The sequence below is a fragment of the Lissotriton vulgaris genome, chromosome 6 (genome assembly GCF_964263255.1).
Source record: "Lissotriton vulgaris chromosome 6, aLisVul1.2, whole genome shotgun sequence".
Classification (NCBI taxonomy): Eukaryota; Metazoa; Chordata; class Amphibia; order Caudata; family Salamandridae; genus Lissotriton; species Lissotriton vulgaris.
In genome coordinates, this window is record NC_141694.1 from 1,013,933,020 (window position 1) to 1,013,953,152 (window position 20,133).

General features: G+C 44.6%; 1 protein-coding gene across 3 annotated transcripts in view; it reads left to right on the forward strand.

The window, feature by feature from the left end:
- Positions 1 to 20,133, forward strand: part of VIT (vitrin) — a 1,955,513-nt gene that overhangs the window by 429,079 nt on the left and 1,506,301 nt on the right. For all 3 annotated transcript variants that reach the window (XM_086927073.1, XM_086927074.1, XM_086927075.1), the window contains exon 4: positions 8,318 to 8,383. In XM_086927073.1, coding sequence (XP_086783199.1) covers positions 8,318 to 8,383 — 66 coding nt within the window. The remainder of the gene's footprint in view (positions 1 to 8,317; positions 8,384 to 20,133) is intronic.

The following is a 20,133-nucleotide window of genomic DNA, read 5'->3' on the forward strand; positions in this document are numbered from 1 at the left end:
GTGTGGTTCTCCTTTCATTTGATCATTCACGAGATTATAGACTGGTAAAACAAGCTGCTTTTCATTCCTACAAGACTTAGTCGGAAGGCTGCTCTCCACAGCTGCCACTAGGATAGCTTTCTATAAAGGTTGTCTTTAACCTACCATCAATAAGGGTCACTGGGGTTCTCTGGAGATTAAGAACAGCACCAATCCCACCAAGGTTATCTTCAGGGTATGCAATGACCTCACAAGTAAAAAGACCGATACCACTACTCTTGAAGCCTCGTTGGCTCACTGTGAGGATCTGGCCTCGTTTTTTGTTGAAAAGGTGGAGGCCATTTACAGGTCATTCTCTCAGTCTTCCATCAGGGAGAATATTACTGCATCTACGGTCTCTAAACCACTGCTTATCATCCCCAGTCCTACTCTGGAGGAGTTCAAAGCTTTGACGACTAAAGTCAAATCCGGCTCCCCGGATGATCCTATGAGACCCATTCAATTCCGGGAACTCGCCCAGTGCTGCTACCCTGCAATGCACAGTTTGATTGATTTGTCCTTTAATACCGGCAGTGTTCCCATGGCATGGAAGCAGGCGACTGTCATTCCTATCCTCAAAAAGCCTGCCCTTGACCCTACCAAATCTGAACACTATCGGCCTATCTCCCTTCTTCCCTGGCTAGCTAAATTAGCAGAATCACATGCTAATCATATTTTATCTTCTCATCTGCAGGAAGCTAATATTCTGGACAATTCCCAGAATGGGTTCCGTGCGGGCCACAGCACCGAGACTGCGCTCTTGGTCGTGGTGGAACATATCAGGAAGATGCTGGACCAGGGTCAGACGGCGGCACTGATCCTATTGGATCTTAGTGCCGCCTTTGATACGGTTTCCCACCAGATCCTCCTGCACCGTCTCATGGAGGCCGGAGTTGGAGAGATAGCACTTGAGTGGTTCCGATCCTTTCTTACGGATCGAACCTTCAAAGTATCCACACCTCCTTTTGTCTCGGCCCCTCGCCCCATTCATCAGGGTGTCCCGCAGGGATCGGCCCTCAGCCCTACCCTTTTCAATTTGTATGTTCAGCCGCTGGCGGAGGTAGCCCATAGTTTTGGTCTCACCATGGTGTCATACGCCGATGACACGCAGCTGGCGGTGGCATTTAATGGTGATTCCAATATGGATGCCCCTACCTTTCAGTCAGCCCTCAAAGCTGTGGCAGGCTGGATGGCGAATAACCGACTCCAACTTAATGCCTCTAAGACCGAGGTCATTATTTTTGGTAGGGAAAGTGGGCTCTGGGGAGATCAATGGTGGCCATCTGAATTGGGCCCTGTTCCCACCCCCGTTGCCGAAGTTAGAAATCTTGGGGTGTGGCTCGACGACAAACTCTCTTTCACCTCCCACACTAAACGTGTAGCTGGTACATGTTTCGGTGCCCTGCAGTGCCTCCGACCCATTTTCAAGTTTTTTGATGCGGATACCAGACAGATCATAGTCCAAGCTCTGGTTCTTACCAGATTGGACTATGCCAGCTCTCTGTTTCTGGGTGTGAATCAGGCAGAATTAGCTCGCCTTCAGAGGGTGCAAAATGCGGCGGCCAGGATGCTGGTCGGCCTCCCGAAGTTTGTCTCTGCCCGTCGTACTATCCAAGACCTCCATTGGTTGCCTGTGGGGCAAAGAATTAAGTTTAAAGCTCTTTGCTTAACTTTTAAAATTCTTAAGTCTGCCTCCCCCCCTATCCTATCGCAGACAATCCAGCATTATGTCCCTTCCAGAGCCCTTCGATCCTCAGGCTTAAATCTTGCCATTGTGCCACGCTTTAAAAGAGCTAGAATGGGTGGACGCTCTTTCTCAGTGTTGGCGGCAGCTCTCTGGAATTCTTTACCTGCTACTCTCCGCTCCATCCCCGATCTGCTCCCTTTTAGGAAGGCACTTTATTTTCCACAGTTTAGTTTCACTCGTTCTTGGTTTATTTCTGTTGTGTTGTGTTTTACCATCTCCGAAAAGCGCCGGGACGCCTCTTGGCTGCGGCATCTGTGCGCTATACAAAATAAAATAACATAACATAACATAACATTTGAACTGGTGCAAGGTGCCTACTAGAATAGTGGACAGCACATGCCAGGCCAACTTCTCACAATGTCTTCCAAGACTGAGACCCTTTACTCACCTGGGCTATGCGAGAAGACAGCTGTCTGGTATTGATCTGCCCCAACTGCTCATTAGTTTTCCTATTGGCCTCGTCTTGGGGCAGTTTGATCTACTGCAGTTCTCCTAGGATCTGTTTCAGTGTTATCTTTGATTGAGGGTATCTGGAGATAAGAAATTGTAGGTGAGGTCATGGTTTTGTTCATGCTCTGGCTTGCTAGTGGCTAGATTGGTTTAATGTTTCATCCGGAACTGGACCAGCCATGTCGCATTGTTCTCCACCCTTATTTTATGCTTTGTCTGGCAGCCTTTGAACAACTTTAGGCACTTCAATTGAAAATAGCAGATACATAGTTTTCTCCTTATTACTAGGCAACATACCTATGGTGGAAGAATGTTGAACCAGTGGATTGCCCTGTCATTACCAACATAGCGGACTCAGTGTCATCTGGACTTGAGCAACGATCACTAATAGACCCCAATCTGGAGAGGTATTTCCAGGAAGAGTGCATCAGGCAAGGGTGTCACTGCATTTCTGTTTATTGTTGGTCCCTAATCACTGATCTTCCAACAGGCTGACTGCGATCCTTGTTGCCTTTTATGTTCTTGACAGCATAAGTTCTCATAGGTATGTCCCTTGAAATGTTTCATTGTTGATGCTGTGAGTTCTTTTAGTTAAATAAGGGGGGTACTGGAGATTTCACTGGAGAATTACAAGCTGGATCTGTGCTACACAGACAGCTTCCGTAGTTCCTCAGCCAATGCCCCCCCTGCAGCGGGACCTATAGTACCCCCCACAGGCTGCTTCAACTTCTTCCCACCCTCCCCTTCTCCACTCTCGATTTTGCTTCCTGTCAGGAGATCCTGCTTGCGCAATGATTTTATACCGGCTCTAAGTTCGAATAGCTTCCAAGTAAGTAGAATGAAATCCTGAGGCTTCTTTTTTTTCTGGATTTTGCCCCTTCGATAAGTACTGTGAAGCCATCCAAACTAGTAACGTGCCTCCCCTACAGAGTCTAGCTCACACCAGTCAGCCCACCAAACAGTTCACATCATATTAAGCTTGAAGCAAAAAGTCTAGAGCCAGCGCTTGACTGACTGGATGTAAGGGGGTGAGGGGTGTTACTGACCGCAGTTTTTAATTTCTTGATTCAACACCTCTGATTGCACCAATGTAGTGCTTCTAACATGGATTCATTCCTTTTCCCAATGCGGATCTCAGTTTGCACTGCACTGCTATGAACGAGGTCTCCCAATATGGCAGCCATCTCTGCACGCATCTTGATGCTTTCTGGGGCAGTGCAACGCAGCAAGGTTGCTTGCTGCGCTGCCCTGCTCCACCAATCCCATAAATGAGGCGCTTGGTTGCTGATGTCCAGTATTTGTACACAGCTGTGCCTTGAAATGGGGAGAAGCTTCTAGAGGCTTGACTTTGAATTGCACAGATGCCCTGCCTTCCTGGCCTTGGCTCCAGACTAACTACAGGTAGTATGCCGCCCTTTGTGTCAAGGCAGGACACAGCCTATTCAAGTGTAAATAGGGATGTGCCCAGTCCCTCCCTCTCATGCTGACAGTGATTGCCCATCCAGTCAGATCTAAGCTCCATATTGTGTGTGGCTGTCTGGGAGGAATACACAAAGCCCAACTGGCTCCAAAGGGCTAAGGCATGAAAATGCAAACTTTCTAAAAGTGGCATTTTCAGAATGGCAATTTAAAATCTGACTTCACCATAAGTTAGGTTTTTAAATTGTGATTCCTGAGATACCAAACATGAACTGCTCAATTCTTGCCATTTGGAAATTCCACTTATAAAATGTAATAAGGCAAATCCAAAGTTATCCTGTGGGAGAGATAGGCCTTGCAGTAGTGAGAAATGAATTGATGAGTTTTTCACTACCAGAACATGCGAAACTTAAAAGTACATGTCCCACTTTTTAAATACATTGCACCCTGCTACCTGGGCTGTCCAGGGTCTCCCCTAACGGCGAATTATATGTATTTAAAAGGAAGATTTGGGCCTGGCAAAAGGTTTACTTTGCCTGGTCAAAATGGCAGTTTAAACCGCACACACACATGCTCTGCAATGGCAGACTTGAGACATGTTTAAAGTGCTACTTAAGCGGGTGGCACAACTAGTGATAAAGGCCCACTAGTAGCATTTGATTTACAGGTCCTGGGCACATGTAGTGCCACTTTGCTAGAGACTTACAAGAAAATTAAATATGCCAATTGGATGTAAGCCAATGTTATCATGTATTAGGGAAAGAGCACAAGCACTTTAACACCCGTGAGAAGGAGCAAAGTGAGCACAAACCTGAGGCAAGCAAAAACGAAGACAGCAAAAAGAGGAGGTCTGAAGGAAAACAGTTAGCAGGAAACTATGCAAAGGATGCCAGGTCTAACACCCATCCTCTTTTTTGAAGACTATTGTTTCCAGTAAATTAATAATATACTGCTTCAAGTATTTGCCTTAATCAAATGTGCCCAATACACCAATATAGCTCAAGTTGTTAATATGTACTCAGTTATATCTAAGAGCCTAAGGTCAATCTCCATTTACTTGCTGTGGAAAGGAATAAGCTTAAGTCATGGAAAAACTAAAATAACGTAATTTGTTGCCTAAAAAATCTGATGTCTCACTCCAAAATTGTGTATGTTGACATATATGTTCATTCCCAAATACCAACTTAAATTCTATGCAATTCTGCCTTCTCTAGCCCTTTAGGAGGCAGTGGTCTAAAATACGATTTGCTCTGATCCACCCTTTTCAGCAAGCAAGGAGCACCAACTCATACACAAATGCTTTCTCTTGACCTTATTTTTTCCTTTTTTTCTCCCTTCGAACACAATCAGGTCAGAAATTAGTGCTGTAATGGTCCGACAAGCCTCACGACCCACCAGAATTCCCAGAAACCTCAAGTTTGCCAATCTAAAACTGTTCTGCCACTGCAGCCACTATGCATATTGCACCTTTTATCATAGGATATAGACAAGTGTTAGAACTGATGCCCCCATAATTGTTGTGATCTTGCGAGTTGGCCCTTTTGTGTGAGCATTATCGGTACCATCCTATGAATGCCAAGACCACATCCTTCAGTGGTGGGAGCTGTAGGTGACATAGGTCCTATGATTCAGAGCTGAGTGCACGTCATAGACAGCCGGTCATTCAGCTGGAACAATACACTTTTCTGATATGCATGTAATTAAAGTGAAGGCTTCCATTAATGGAAATGACATTTAGTGACTCTCAGCCCCATCCATAGTAAGTGAGTAGCGGGAACGTTTAGATCAGTCCAGTGAAGGGTGGGCAAGGATCAAGGCAAATTGAAGCAAGGACTAAGTAGCATTTGCTCTTGAAGAGAAAAGCATAGGTTGTTGGGTTATGGAGTGTAGTTCCCTAAAGTGAGGGATCCAGAACTGAGGAGAACAAGGTTCAAGGGCGAGCTGTTGATTTAGGGGAGAGGAAATCAAGGATTGTAAGCATGGCATTCTGAGGTGGAAAACAAAGGCCACACAACTTAGATCAGAGATGAGTGCAGAGTAAAGAGTCAGATCCATGGGTGCAAAAGTGCGGACTTCAGGGTCCAGGAATCAGCTCACAGTTAAAACATCATTTGAAAGGTGTGTATCTGCTGTCAGAAGGCAATGATCTCACAATCCAAGATAGGATTTTGGAAAATGGATTGCTGGATCAGTGAAAAGGAGGGTTAATGAGTAGGCAATGGAAGAAGAAGAAGCCAAGCTTAGCTCTTTAGTGGTTATGAAGCAAGATAAAGAACAACATTTTGTTCAAACTTGTGAAGTTAATCTCCCATAATGATTAATCAAATTAATACGCTTGTGGTGAAATTACTAATCAACTTAGTTTAAAAATGCAATCATCAGTACACGCGTGATGAACTAATGTGCTTTATGTTGCAAACGCAAAGAAAAAATAATAAACTAACTTTGTCTATTGTCTTTGTCAGTATTAGATGCGGCTGTTTAACTAATGGCATGTGCTTATTATGTGTGCTTATGTTATGTCTTTTCTGTGACAAAAGCTCATGGAGTTCGTGCAGTTCCTAAAGGAAGAGTAAGTATAATGCTGCCTACTTGTGCTTTTGCTAGGTAACAATTAACAGGGTTAATTAGTAAAGGGGGAGGGTAACAGAATGGGTCTCAATTCTTTAATTAATTGATGTTTTGTGTTTGTTTAATAATAGTTTCCAAAGTGAGGCCTAAAGTTGGCTCAGAAAATATGGCTGACAGAGCTGCAGACGCGAAACCTGTCCAGAGTAAAGTTTGGCACATGCGCAGCTGAGTAGATTTTTGCTGCGTTGTCATCGTTAATTGAAAAACAGTTCTTTGGTCGAGTTAAACGTGCTCATGAAGAATAAGCTCAAGGACAGGAACCGTAAAAGTCTGCCAAGGTTAGGAAGTGAAATGTACAAAACTCGAGGAAAAGTTACTTTCTTGAGGAAGCCAAATATTGTGGAAATAAAAGACAATAGGGCTTATGTGAAGCCTGGACTTGGTCGAGGATCAGAGATGATGTAATTTACTTTATCGTGGTCTGACACAGGACAGCCAATGAAAAGCTTGGATTTACTGGAAAGAATGTGAAATGTAGAAAGTTTAGCTAGAGAAAAAGGTATAAAACCTGACACTTTGAGCAGGGAAAAAACTCTTGCTTCCAGATTCCTGAATGACGTGACGTGCTGTTGGACTTTTGGCGCACGTAAGGACAGCAGACTTTAAATGATAATTTCCTTCTCAGGTGAAGTAAGAAATAGACAGGAAAATAGATTTAGGGTATGGAAACTGTTAATTTGCTAATAATTCATGTTTCTGAATTTGCTTAAATAATGTCAGTTTATTAATTCATTTCCTAATAAAATGCTGCTTTCTTATTTACTTATAAAATAAAGATTCTAAAACGTAAATGCTCTTTCTTATGAAGAATAAAATTAATAAAAATTAGATTTGAAAAGACAAGCTGGTCTTGTTTATTCATGGTCTAGTTTCCATCAGTTGATCCAATCGCCTTTAGTGATCCGATTAATAAATAATAAATGTTTTTAAAAACTATAGTAAAAAAGATAAACTGCAGTTGTATATAATAATGTAAATATTTATGAGTAGTTTGATTAATCAGATCACCTGATTCAGTTGCTCAAAAATTGTCTCATTGGTGTTATGGGCCTGTACATAATGTTTTGTGATTAGTGGTGAGTATTGAGGAGTTGGATAGTGTTTGTGATACAGTTTTTCAATAGGAGCGCTGGATCAATTTCTTGGTAGCAGAGTTACGGTTTCTATGGTAACTAGCATGCTACATGGTAATACATAGGATTGATGTCTAAAACATGTTAAGTTTGTTTGGTTGTTATATGTAGTCGAAAGTTTTTTTCCAGCAGTGTGAAAACTCCTGGTTGTGCCGGCATGAGTAGTGTGACGGGTGAAGTTACACAGTGCATTTATTCTGTTTCAAAATAGTGGTATCGCCGTATATCACAAGTGTTGTGGACGTACAGCACAAGTTTAGGGATTTTAGGTGTGTATGGTAGAATGCATAGTGAGGATTGTCTATGAAATCGTAGCTTTCGAGTATAGGTATGCGAGGCGCATGACCCCTGGGGCAGTTAGCAGTACTATAGCAAGCGTCTGTGTGGTCATTCTATCCAGCATGTGGGTCTAATGGCCTAAGACCATCCACCTAAAAATATAATGTGTCAGTTCCGCTGCTGAAGGGCGAAGCCAGTGGGCCAAGCACTGCAATGATTCATGCTTTACCTTTTCACCGTTTTACAGTATATCATGGCCACCTTTGCAAGATGCCATTTTTACTTTTCCGTCTTCAATCTTGTTATTTCTACTGAATATGCTCCCAAATTAAAAATGTAAACTAAACATATTTGCTTGCCAAGTTTAGACTTGTTGCCTTTGCCAACGCCTGTTTTTATATTATAGCTAGGAAATGCATGGACTGGTGTAAAGAGGCACATTGCAAATTATGTACCATAATTCTCCAAATCTTTGTCAAGAAGTATATTAATGTCCCCAACATTTTGCATGGGTAGCTTTTCATCTAAATTTTCTCAAAAAGACTATGTTATCAAAAGCCTAAACTGTGGAACAATATATGTGTAGGTTTTGTACTGCGAAAATGTATGTTAATTAAGTTCGATTGTTTGTCTTATCTAGTTTTGTTGCTGATGTTGGCAAATGCAAGTAAGGAAGACTCCAGGAAGACTAAAAAGTTAAAACAATGTAAGTATTCACATTTATGGTGTGTATATTTATGGAGCACATATTTTTTTCTTCTTTCATCCCAGACGGCACTAGCATGTTTAACCCCTTGCATGCTGATGACGGCCCCCATCCGCCATGCACTATGGCGCTCGTGTGCTGATGACGGCTGGGGGCCGCCATAAACCCGCCCACTCGTGATTTTACCGCACAGGGGCGGAATCGCAGCAGCATGCAAGGGGTTAAACTAGTCAGTTTTCATATTACCTACATTCCCAAAAATCAGTCTAACTTGTCTCAATTGAACTGGTAATGTCATTACAAACACTGTAAATATGCTCATGCATCAAAGTACTTCCACTCCACAAAGTGTCTTTAGAAATACCTTGCACTTGGTAGTATCTCAATTGTACAGAATATTGATTAAAACCATTCTGAATTTATCTGCAAATCTACTATGGGATACATATTTAACTTCTCATTTAGCACACAAAAAATGTCTAGTATAATCATGATACATAGCACCTCTGTTGGAGTGGAGGAGCGCCGCTCTACTTAAATGCCCCAAAACAAAGCCCCGGAGATAAAAAATAAAATGGCAATTTATCACAATTGTATTTATTATTCACCGATCCCATGCAGAGCTTCTGGCGGGTCTACTGAATGCCAGCAGCAGAAAGGGTGGGCTGCCTGGGTACATTTCAAAGTGCCATTGTCTCTTTGGCGGCTGTCTTGGGAAGGCGAGCCAGACATGCCCACTTTAAACCTCTAAACCCAGCTGTCATAAGACAGCTGGGTTGAGACCCAATGTCAGGGATATCCTTAGTTCCTGCAGTCATGGTTGGGCTTAGGTTGTTCATATACGATATGAAAAGTAACAACACTTGCACACATCCTTGCCAGTTGTCACTATCAAGTATGAATGACTTGGTGATTCCCCATTAGGCCCATACCTCACTCTGGCTATCAAGTTCTCATGTAGAATGTGCAGAAAATGTGCCAGCTCTACATCCAGCCCAAAATCCAACAACAGCTTCCACAGCCTGCTATAGTTCATGTAATCGAAGGCTGAGGAGAAGTCCATGAATATTTGGTACAGTGGGAAGCCAATGTCGAGAATATGTTTCTCCATAATAAAATGCAGGTTCAAGCCATGCTCCACTGTACCCAGCCATTCTATGAACCCATACTGACTCGGATGAACTATCTGTTAACTACTGACCCAATTGCAAACCCTATTAAAGATGATCCTAGCTACGATCTTAACCTATGCATCAATCAGGGAGATAGTTCAGTAGCACTTCAGCTCCAACCTGTCACCCTTCTGGAAAATCGGCATGATCCTTGAAAGTGACCAGGACCTCGCTATTCAATCAGGACTAAGATTATTAAAACATTAGTAAAAAGTGGGCCCCAGATTTCGATACTGCTTTTTACTAGGCCGATGATCACCCTATCTTGTCCAGGTGCTTTTTCTCCTGGACTTTGATACCCTCTGTGATTTATTTAATGGAAAAACTTAATTTTGAGTGTTTCCCAAAATGTTTCTCAAGGTCACATGGGGAGGGACCATCTATAGGCGTTTGGTGTATATCCTCAAAGTGCTTAACCCAATATCCAGAATTTATATTACAACATAACATAATATCCCTGCTACCCCTTGACCGACTTTGTTTAAGCATGTTCCAAAAAATAATGTTTTTTTGTTAGGCAGTATAGTTAAGTTCTCCCAGTCCTCATCGTTTACTGAGATCGAGCTTGTGCTATTTCAGTTGGTATTCAAGGTTTGGTAGATAAGGCCTTCTGGAGATGCCTATTGGCAAGTGAACAATGCAAGTCAAACCATCTAGGGCCTTTTGTGTGAAGGTTTTTTCAACAGAGCTGTTCTGATATAATTACACAATTTTCCAAGGCATATTGAATACCAAACTCCTCATTCAGATCAGAAAGACAATTTAAAAAGATGCTCACATTACTTTAAAGCAAACTAGCTAAGAATATATTTGTATTATTCAGTGACTATTGTAACCTCAAACCATTATCTTGACCTAGGGGCGGATCAGTGGATCAGATGACAAACAATAACATCATTATCAAAGAATTATGATCACTGTAACTAGACTCATGTACACTGCCCCATCTACATGTGGCAAACTATTTCTAGAGGCAAATATGTAATCAATCGTAGCAACACAGCCCCTCCCATGATAGGTGGTGCCTTCAGTTTTCGTCAGCCGCGAATTCCATAGCTTTCGACCAAATCATAAGTAGCTAGATATCTTTATAAATCCAAAATCCTGTGGTCACAGGATGTGCTGATGTTATTATATGTGGTTACCCTACATTCATCTGTTGTATTCAAGGAGGATTGTACGGTGAAATCCCCACATACGACAATATTCTATTGCTGTGTACATTGTTGAGCCTTTAGTTTTGCAAGAAAAGCAAACAAACCAGGAAAATTACTATTTGCTCCATTACTAAAATCATTATTATAAAAATTAATAAGACAGAAATAAAAATTTCGGGGCCCTTTTAAAAGAATCATTTGAAAGGCAGGATTTTTGGTATCAACCACCTCCACAGGGAGTTTAAGTGAAACTGTCACCAAGATCTATAGACCACCTTTCGTTGGCCAGAGCTTGAAAGAATGTCTGTGTGAGGAAATGGGGTGAATTATATGGCATGGTTGTGCGACCTCACTGTGTAACACACTTACCAACCCCCTTGGGTCCAGGAAGTGTCATCTGTAAAACCCTCAGCTCAACCCTGGGCGGCTGTGGCACTGAGCACTGTGTGAGAGGGTGTTTTTTTAATTCGGATCTGAATCCGTGGTCTGCATGGAGGGCCACACTGAGTACCATGGAGATTCTACAGATCCTTGTGTGCCCAAAATCTAACATATTTGGGCAATTTCTTGCCCATAAGGTGTCCATCACAGAACTCTCCATCAGTCCCATGGGGTCAGGATACATCTATCCTGACATCTCATATCTTTTGTGGATTTTATTTTCCCCCAGGAACCGTGTCCCAATTCACAAAATGGTGGGTGCAACTTTCCTCGTAGGTTGCGGACAGCCAGTCATGGAAATGCGCATTTCACTAAATCAGCACCTGGGAGGTAGCAGTCCCTGTGGATGCAGGGGGCGTGTGTGGGGCCCCCATCATTAGGTTTTATTACCTCCAGGACCAGGCCTACTCGGGGGCCTAAACAAAATCTTAAAATTTTAGGCTGGATTCGCAGATCCTTCGAGACTACTTCTAAAAATATATTTTTTAATGCTTTTTTGGGGCACTGAACAAGCCTATGGGGTCAGGGTATTTCTACCCTGTCCCCTTTCCTTTTTTAACATTTTTGCTTGTGACTCTGTTCAGCCGAGTCACAAGATGGCTGCCAATACTTCTTGGTTTGAAGTGTTGGCAGCCAATCAGATCTCAGGCATGAGATCTGGAAGGTTCACGGATTCACTGTACCCACAATTGTATATTTAAGAAATCTTTACATTTCTCATAAACCCCTAAACGAATTTACACCATTTAACAAAAAGAGTGCTTTCTGGACCAAGAGCTACTTTTCTGCCAAATTTGGTTTAATTCCGTTCAGCAGTTCGGGCCGTAGCTGTGTCTAAACAATGTCAAACCCTCAGCCCAGTATAGAGATCTGGACCTAAATCCGTTGTTACTTTGCTCACCACTCCATTCCAGGTTGGCCCCAGAAAAAATGCAAATCAGTCTTGACCCTGCTCGCCATGGGAACAGTCCAGCCAAAACTGCCAAGCTCTCTGGACTAGAAAGAAGCATTGAAGCTCTCTGGACTGGAAAGAAGCATTTTAGAACCGGTTTCAGGGTGCCACCCCTCATAAACCAGGCTAGCTTGAATACAGTGGCATGGCGAGCACGGGACTGGAAACAAGCATTGTGATGTCCATTGTGCCGGACAAGGATGGCACCCAGCCCAACTGGGCTTTGATCAACAACAATCTCAGTCTGTCATTTTGGACCAAAGTATGTAATTTCAGTTGCATTCACAATTACAGGCTTGATTTTCTTGAAACGTTGTTCACATTCACTTGACCGTTTAAATGGGACATTTTGTTTTAAGTCTCTCAATGGGCAGAGACAGTGGGAAAGTCACATATATATATATATATATATATATTTTTTTCAACTCTTTTTATTTGCAGCTTACATGAAACAAGGACGGCAGTTACATTTGTAGATTTGAGTCGTAATGGGTTACATAAAGTGAGCGAAATGCCTGAAAATGGAAAAACGTTTTTACCTCCGATTTTCTCCAAACCACTTTTATCCGGTATTAGACCTTCACAGCAATGCCCCCAGACCCATCAACCTAGGCGGAAACAAGTTTAACCCCCCCAAACAGCCCAAAAGCAAAAATGGAAAAATGGGCACTTAGAGAAATTTCTACATATTTCCCACATCACTCCGTGCGCGCTCTGCAGCTAGGCCCTGACTCCCCTTTGCCACCATGGATTTTCTTCAAACCTCTTGCAATCAAAAGTATCCATACCCAGCATTGCTCCAAGACCCCAAAACCCACCCACAAACACCAGGAACCCCCCCCAAGCAGGCCCCCGAAAATGCTAAAGTGAGTGAAATGCTTGAAAATGGAAAAACTTTTTCACCTCCGATTTTCTCCAAACCACTTTTATCCGGTATTAGACCTTCAGAGCTATGCCCCCAGACCCCTGCAGCAACCCGCCAAAAAGCAGAACACCCCCAAACAGGCAAAAAGCAAAAATGGGCCTACCTTCAATTCAGTCCAAATACGCTCTTCAGCTAGGCCCTAACTCCCCATTTCCACCATGGATTTCCTGAAAAACAAATGCCATCAATATTAGACTGTGCCAGCAGTGCTCCCAGACCCCAAAACTCACCCACAGACACCTAGAAGCCCCCCAAACAGCCCCCCAAAAACATGCAATACTGGTGTATTCAAAACATGACAAATTGCGCTGTTCACAAAACATTGCTGTTTTCAGCACTTCCACTACTTCGATCCTCTTGAAACTCACATGGACAGTCACTTGTTCCAGCGATTCACAAGAATTTCAGCAAGGCGGAACAAAATCGAACCACTGCGCTCTTTGAAGAAGAAGAAGAAGAAGAAGAAGAAGAAGGAAGGTCTACGACTAGTTTTCACTAGTATGATGCATAAAACACATTCAGAGGTGCAGCACAGGAGAACACATGATGCATAAACAACACATTCAGAGGTGTAAGAACAAGGCACATGAGGCATCAAAACATATTCAGAGGTGCAGCACAGGAGAATTCGCAGAAATTACCTCAGCACAGAACTTACATCAAAGTCCAGGTTGCGCCACTGCACCAAAACCTAAACGTAGCAGCTGCCCACTACTTGCTGGGCAGCTGAGGGCAGGGAGAGAACAGGACCTAAACGCTGAGGGAAATGGATAGGGGGAGTCTGGAGGAGGAGTATAAAGGAGCATGATTGAGTTGTGAACTTGTGAACCTCAGGAATGCAGACTGAGGCACCTTCAAATCAATAAGGAATATAAGATGAAGACAGTGCTGCTGATGGACTTGTTGTGATTAGGTGATTAGAGTTCTGTTGTGGTAAAAGTTGCAAAACAAAGAAAGACACACAGGAATAAAAGTGAATAAGGACGAAAAAAAGAAAGTCATTTTCAGGGCTCGGTGTCAGGGAAGTAGAGCTCGTCCTCAAACTCCATCAATTGAGACAGGAGTAGGCCAGGTAACAGAGAAGAACTTCTGTCACCTAAGTCGGTGTCCTCTTGTTCCTGCGTGCATTCACGTACTTTGTAATCTGGTGGTATCAAGTGCTGATTCATCTTGATCAGTGTTAACCTTTCCACATATTTGGCCGAGAGGCGGGTCCTTTTTGAAGTTACAATGGCACCAGCAGCACGGAAAACACGTTCAGAAGACACGCTTGCGAGTGGGCAAGACAAATAATTTATAGCCAGGTTGGTGATCAGTGGCCATAGATCCATTTTCCTGTACCAATACAGCAATGGGTTCGTATTAGCAAAGACCTGTGTTGGCTCATCCAGATAGGCCTGCACCATCAACTCAAGGTTCTCCACCATTGCTCCACTTTGCGTACCATCTGTGGCCGTCTCAGCACTGGAACAAAGAAACCCTTTATAAGTTAGCCAATCCGCTTCCGACAATATTATGGCTGGGCCTGGTGCAGGTGGGGATGATGATACGGTTGCTGCTGGTGTCGTTAACGGCTGTGAGGGAAAGTGACTCCCTTCGCCCACAGATTCAGAAGTGGAACTTGACGCTGGATAACCTGCTGATTCAGTTGGACTTCTGAGAGCTCCTTGAATTTTCTGCCGCTCTTTTTCGAACCGACTGGCTGACACAGCTAGCCAATGTTTGTACTTTGAAACATCTGCTTCATCAAAAGGAATGAATGCTTTGCTGGCCACTGCCTTTTTGTACCGTGGATCCAGAATAGTGGCACAAATGTAATGTTGTTCTGTATGTATGTTTTGAAGCCTTTCATTGGCAACTAGGCGGCTTAATAGGTTCTCCGCCAACCGATATGCATCTTGCTTTCCAACATCATCTCTGAACATTGAAGACACGTCCTTCAGTTGTTGCTCTAACATGACCAACAATGGGATAGCTTTGCTCAAAGAACAGTCCTCCCTGCTGACTTCACGCGTGAAGACCTCAAAAGGACGAAGCATGTCTGTCAGGCTTTTAACTAGCTTCCATTCTTCCAACTCTAACCTCTTGTCTTTATGATCAGAACCTAGTTTAAAGACATAGTCATTGATTACCATCCACTGCTCAGACAGACGCTCAAGCATGTAAAAGTTTGAGTTCCAAAGTGTTGCCACCTCCTGGATGAGTCCTTTGACTGACACTTTACGTTCATGTTGAATGCTCCTCAGCTCCTTCCAGGCCTTACAAGATTGGCTGAAATGTGTTCAGATTTTTCGGCAGGTGGTCAGTAACCTTTTGACTGTGTTTTCAGTTTTCAAGAAATCTTGCACAACCAGGTTTATACAGTGCGCCAAACACGGCACTCTGAAATATTGACCCTCCTGCATGGCCTTAACTATATTACTGCCATTTCCGTGGAAACATAACCAACTATGCGATTTCTTGGTTGCAGCCATTCAGAGACCTTACTGTTAAACTCCTCCAAAATGTTTTTTGCAGTATGAGTTTTCTCCATGGCAAACATGGCTAATGTTGCATGTTTCCGAGTAGCTTGAAAAACTGTGTCCAGGTCAACAACTGCACTTGACTTGTCTCTAACCCCTGCCGAAGACCCTGCAAAAGAGACCCAATGTGCAGTGATGCACATGTAATCAAGGGCTTGGCAACTGGTCCACATGTCTGTTGTCAAGTGGATAGTGTGAACAGCATTCTTCTGCAAAGCTGCCCCAATCACCTCCAGCACATCTTGATGTAGTGCTGGAACCGCAACTCTGGCAAAATAGGACCGGCTAGGAACGTTCCATTTAGGGCAGACTGTTGCCACTAATTCTAGAAAGCCTACCCCTTCCACGAAAGAAAAAGGGAGAAGGTCCAGCACTAGCCTTTTAGCCAGCTTTGCATTATACAGATGTACCGTTGGGTGGTTGCGTTCAAATGCCGCCTCCGACCAGAACATTCTGCTAATGGTGGGCTGGATCATTTTACGTGATGATGATGATGACCTCTTCAAACCAGTTAGGCCCATTGTAAATGTAAAGGAATTTATATAGAGCAAATCACCAAGCGGTTTCTAAGCGCTTGCTTAGGGAACCCGTCCTGGTATTCCCCTGTGAGATAACCCCGGCAGGGTATCCACAAGGTGAAAGCCAGGGATCCCGCTGCGAGGGGCCATTGTGGAGATTAAGCAAGCTATTGCCCAGAGTCGCAGAGTGTGAACCCGTGAATCGAGTAGGCACCGGAGCGAGAATTGTCGAGTACATGGACATTTTAGGACTCAAGACCCAGCCGAGCTGGGAATTGAACCCTGGTCCCGGGCTGACCTCTGCTTCCAGGTCTGCCTCCTCTAACCAGTGAGCCACACTTCTCCACTGATGTAGCTTTTCGCATAGGTGTCTCTCCCACACTCTTAGTGTGCCTCATAGATGTTGCAGGGGTAGAGGGTGTGGCCGATACCACTGCAGTGCTGCTGCCAGCAGAACTGGGTGTACCAGAAAAAATGTCTGTCGCTTCTTCACTTCCCCCCTGCACGATCAGCCTCTCGTCATCATCAGATGCAATATCAAGGGATACATTTGGAATTGTTTTTCTTTTACCTTCCTCGATCTTCCTCATGTGTGCTTCCCAAATGATAGTGTGGTGTTGCTTGAGGTGACCTCTCTGGCCTCCGGTACCATAGTTGGTACCAAGCTTATCCCGACTCACTAATGTTTTACAAATCGAACAATCAACCATGTTTTCCGCCCTTTGGCTAACAGTAAAGAAGTCCCAAACTGGGGACTGGTGATGTCTGCTGAAGGTGGAAGTGCTACTTTGACTTTCAATGCCTGATGAAGTGGAGGATGGGCGTGGCTGAATTTGTTTCTGTTGTTCACTTACAGCACCACTACTTGAGGTCGAGCTGGATGGAGGTCCATGCCGGCCCTTCTGACTAAAAAAGATGGGAGCTGTAGGTCGTGTTGGTGTTGTAGTTAACGGAGGTGGTACCAGTGCCACGCCGCCCATATCCCGCTCAGCAGCCATTCAGGATAGGGTTACAATGTCTGTCTGCTGCATGCCTGCTGGGGCTGGAGTGATGACTGTGATGACTGGGTCATCGTCAGTCTGTTCATCAGCAGCAGAAGACACCACGTCTTGTTCGTCGTCATCACCCATAAGTGGAAGCTTTGCGAGAGCCTTCCTTTTAGGCTTAGCTACCTTTGTCGGCTCATGGCGTGACTCACTCTCAGACCGCATGGCTGGGTTCCAATCATCATCAAGGTCATCAGAAGGAAGGGGGCTTGAAGAAGAACTTGTAGTAGTTGTAGTATCCCTACTTGACCTTTTTCTTGCTGGGGATCTGGAAGACAATGGATAATCATCATCAGGATGAGTGGCTTCCTCGGATGATACCTCCTCTTGAATATCAATTTCCTGATGTGCCCCTACTTCTGGAGGAACAAGTGTTGTAGGCAGTTGTGCCGCTCCATGAACCTCTAGTTGCTCCTCTCCATGCACCTGTCCATGCGCCTCTCCTTGCGCCTCTACTTGCGCCTCTCCTTGCAGCTCTACTTGCGCCTCTCCTTGCGGCACAACTTGCGCCTCTCCTTGCGGCTCTACTTCCACCTCTACTTGCGCCTCTCCTTGCCCATGTACTTGCGCTTGTACTAGTTGCAAGTCTGGTTGTCGTTGCAGCTGTGGTTGTTAAACACTCGTCAGCTGAGTTACACCCGGCGTTGACTGGATGGTACTTTCTTGTGATGAGCCAACATCACCGGTCGATGGTGATTGAACAACCAAAGTAGCTGCTGCAGCAGCACTCATGGTCTTGGACCTAAGTTTGCGTGGTGGCACTGAGCCCAATGAAGCGGAGGTGCTGCTTCCAGCTTGGTCCCCGGCGGACACCGCTGCTGCTGCAGGCGTAGGTTTTTTTCCCAAAAAAGGTGTCGGTGGGCACACCAGTCTCCTTGGTAGGTGGTGCCACTTGCTTCTTCTGCTCCTTCTTACTGGCAGTGGCACTGGCAACTTTTTTCGCTGAGGCGCTACGGCCAACTTTCTTTGGGGCCTTCTTCTTGAGATGTCAGAACAGCAGGCCGCAGTTGCACGAGTTGCAGAGTTGTCTTGTCTGTGGCCACACGTGACGTCACGTGACGTTGTGCTGCACACACCGCTGCAGGACTTCTTCCTGGCACTGGTGGTTCTCTTGTGCACCTACAAGCAATGGAAGACAGAGGAACATCAGTTATACACCCCAAAAAGTCAAAAATCACCACAATCCAATGCCATCCATGCCCTCAATGATGTTTAAATTCAAGACACCCCACAGAAAGACTTGGTCCATGCACCACTGAGTACCCCTGGGCATAATGGATGAAAGCAAGGCAAAATGGGTGCATGCCTAAGCACACTGCCTGCCTTCAAAATGGCCCCTTGACCCCCACCACATGGTCAGGCCCTGCCTGTACCAGCCCTCAAAATGGCACCCACCCACATGGCCAGGCCCCAACAACACCCCATAAAATCGAAAAACACATAAAAATGACCACAATCCAATGCCATCCATGCCCTCAATGATGTTTACATTCAAGACACCCCACAGAAAGACTTGGTCCATGCACCACTGAGTACCCCTGGGCATAATGGATGAAAGCAAGGCAAAATGGTTGCAGGCCTGAGCACACTGCCTGCCTTCAAAATGGCCCCTTGACCCTCACCACATGGCCAGGCCCTGCCTGTACCAGCCCTCAAAATGGCCCCCACCCACATGGCCAGGCCCCAACAACACCCCAAAAAATCAAAAAACACCTATAAATCACCACAATCCAATGCCATCCATGCCCTCAATGATGTTTACATTCGAGATACCCCACAGAAAGACTTGGTTCATGCACCACTGAGTACCTCTGGGCATAATGGATGAAAGCAGGGCAAAATGGGTGCAGGCCTGAGCACACTGCCTGCCTTCAAAATGGCCCCTTGACCCCCACCACATGGCCAGGCCCTGCCTGTACCAGCCCTCAAAATGGCCCCCACCCACATGGCCAGGCCCCAACAACACCCCAAAAAATCGAAAAACACATATAAATCACCACAATCCATTGCCATCCATGCTCTCAATGATGTTTACATTCAAGACACCCCACAGAAAGACTTGGTCCATGCACCACTTAGTACCCCTGGGCATAATGGATGAAAGCAAGGCAAAATGGGTGCAGGCCTGAGCACACTGCCTGCCTTCAAAAAGGCCCCTTGACCCCCACCACATGGCAAGGCCCTGCCTGTACCAGCCCTCAAAATGGCCCCCACCCACATGGCCAGGCCCCAACAACACCCCAAAAAATCTGAAAAAAACATATAAATCACCACAATCCAATTCCAACCATGCCCTCAATGATGTTTACGTTCAAGACACCCCACAGAAAGACTTGGTCCATGCACCACTCACTACCCCTGGGCCTACTGGCTAGTGGGGCTTTACAGGCACCCCAAATAAAAAAAAACATATAACAGTGAGCTAAAATTCCATGACATAAATGAGAATTAAGTAAAAAAAAAATCACAGAAACAGTTGTATCATGCACCCATGACTAACCCTGGGCCTACTGGATACTGTGGCTAGCTCCCCACCACAATATATATTTTGTTAAAGTTGTGAAAAAAGTTTTAGAACTGGAGTTGCCTCAACTGCAATGCCCCAAACAAACAACACCAACTTACTTGTAAAATCTCAAGTCCAAAAGTGATCCAAACTCCAAAGTCCAAAAAGTCCTCAAATACAAATATCCACCAGCCGCCACAAAAAGTAATCCTTCCAGCTCCACAGCCAAATGAAAAGTGACCAGGATATGGACAAAGCACTGGGAGGAGCCTGCTGGACAGGAACAGGAAGTTGGAGACTCTGGGGCATTTCCTTCCTCCCATCCCACCCCAAAAAATGGACTCCTGCACCAAAAAGTGCAGCCAAATGTCAATCTGAGGAGTTATTCTGATCAAAATCATCATTTTCACAAGGTTTATGCTTCCTGCGGTGGATTTCTTGTGCAGAATTGCAATTTTTGCAATTTCGGGAACGCGAGCTGTTCAAATTTCCCGCCGGAAGACAGCTGCGC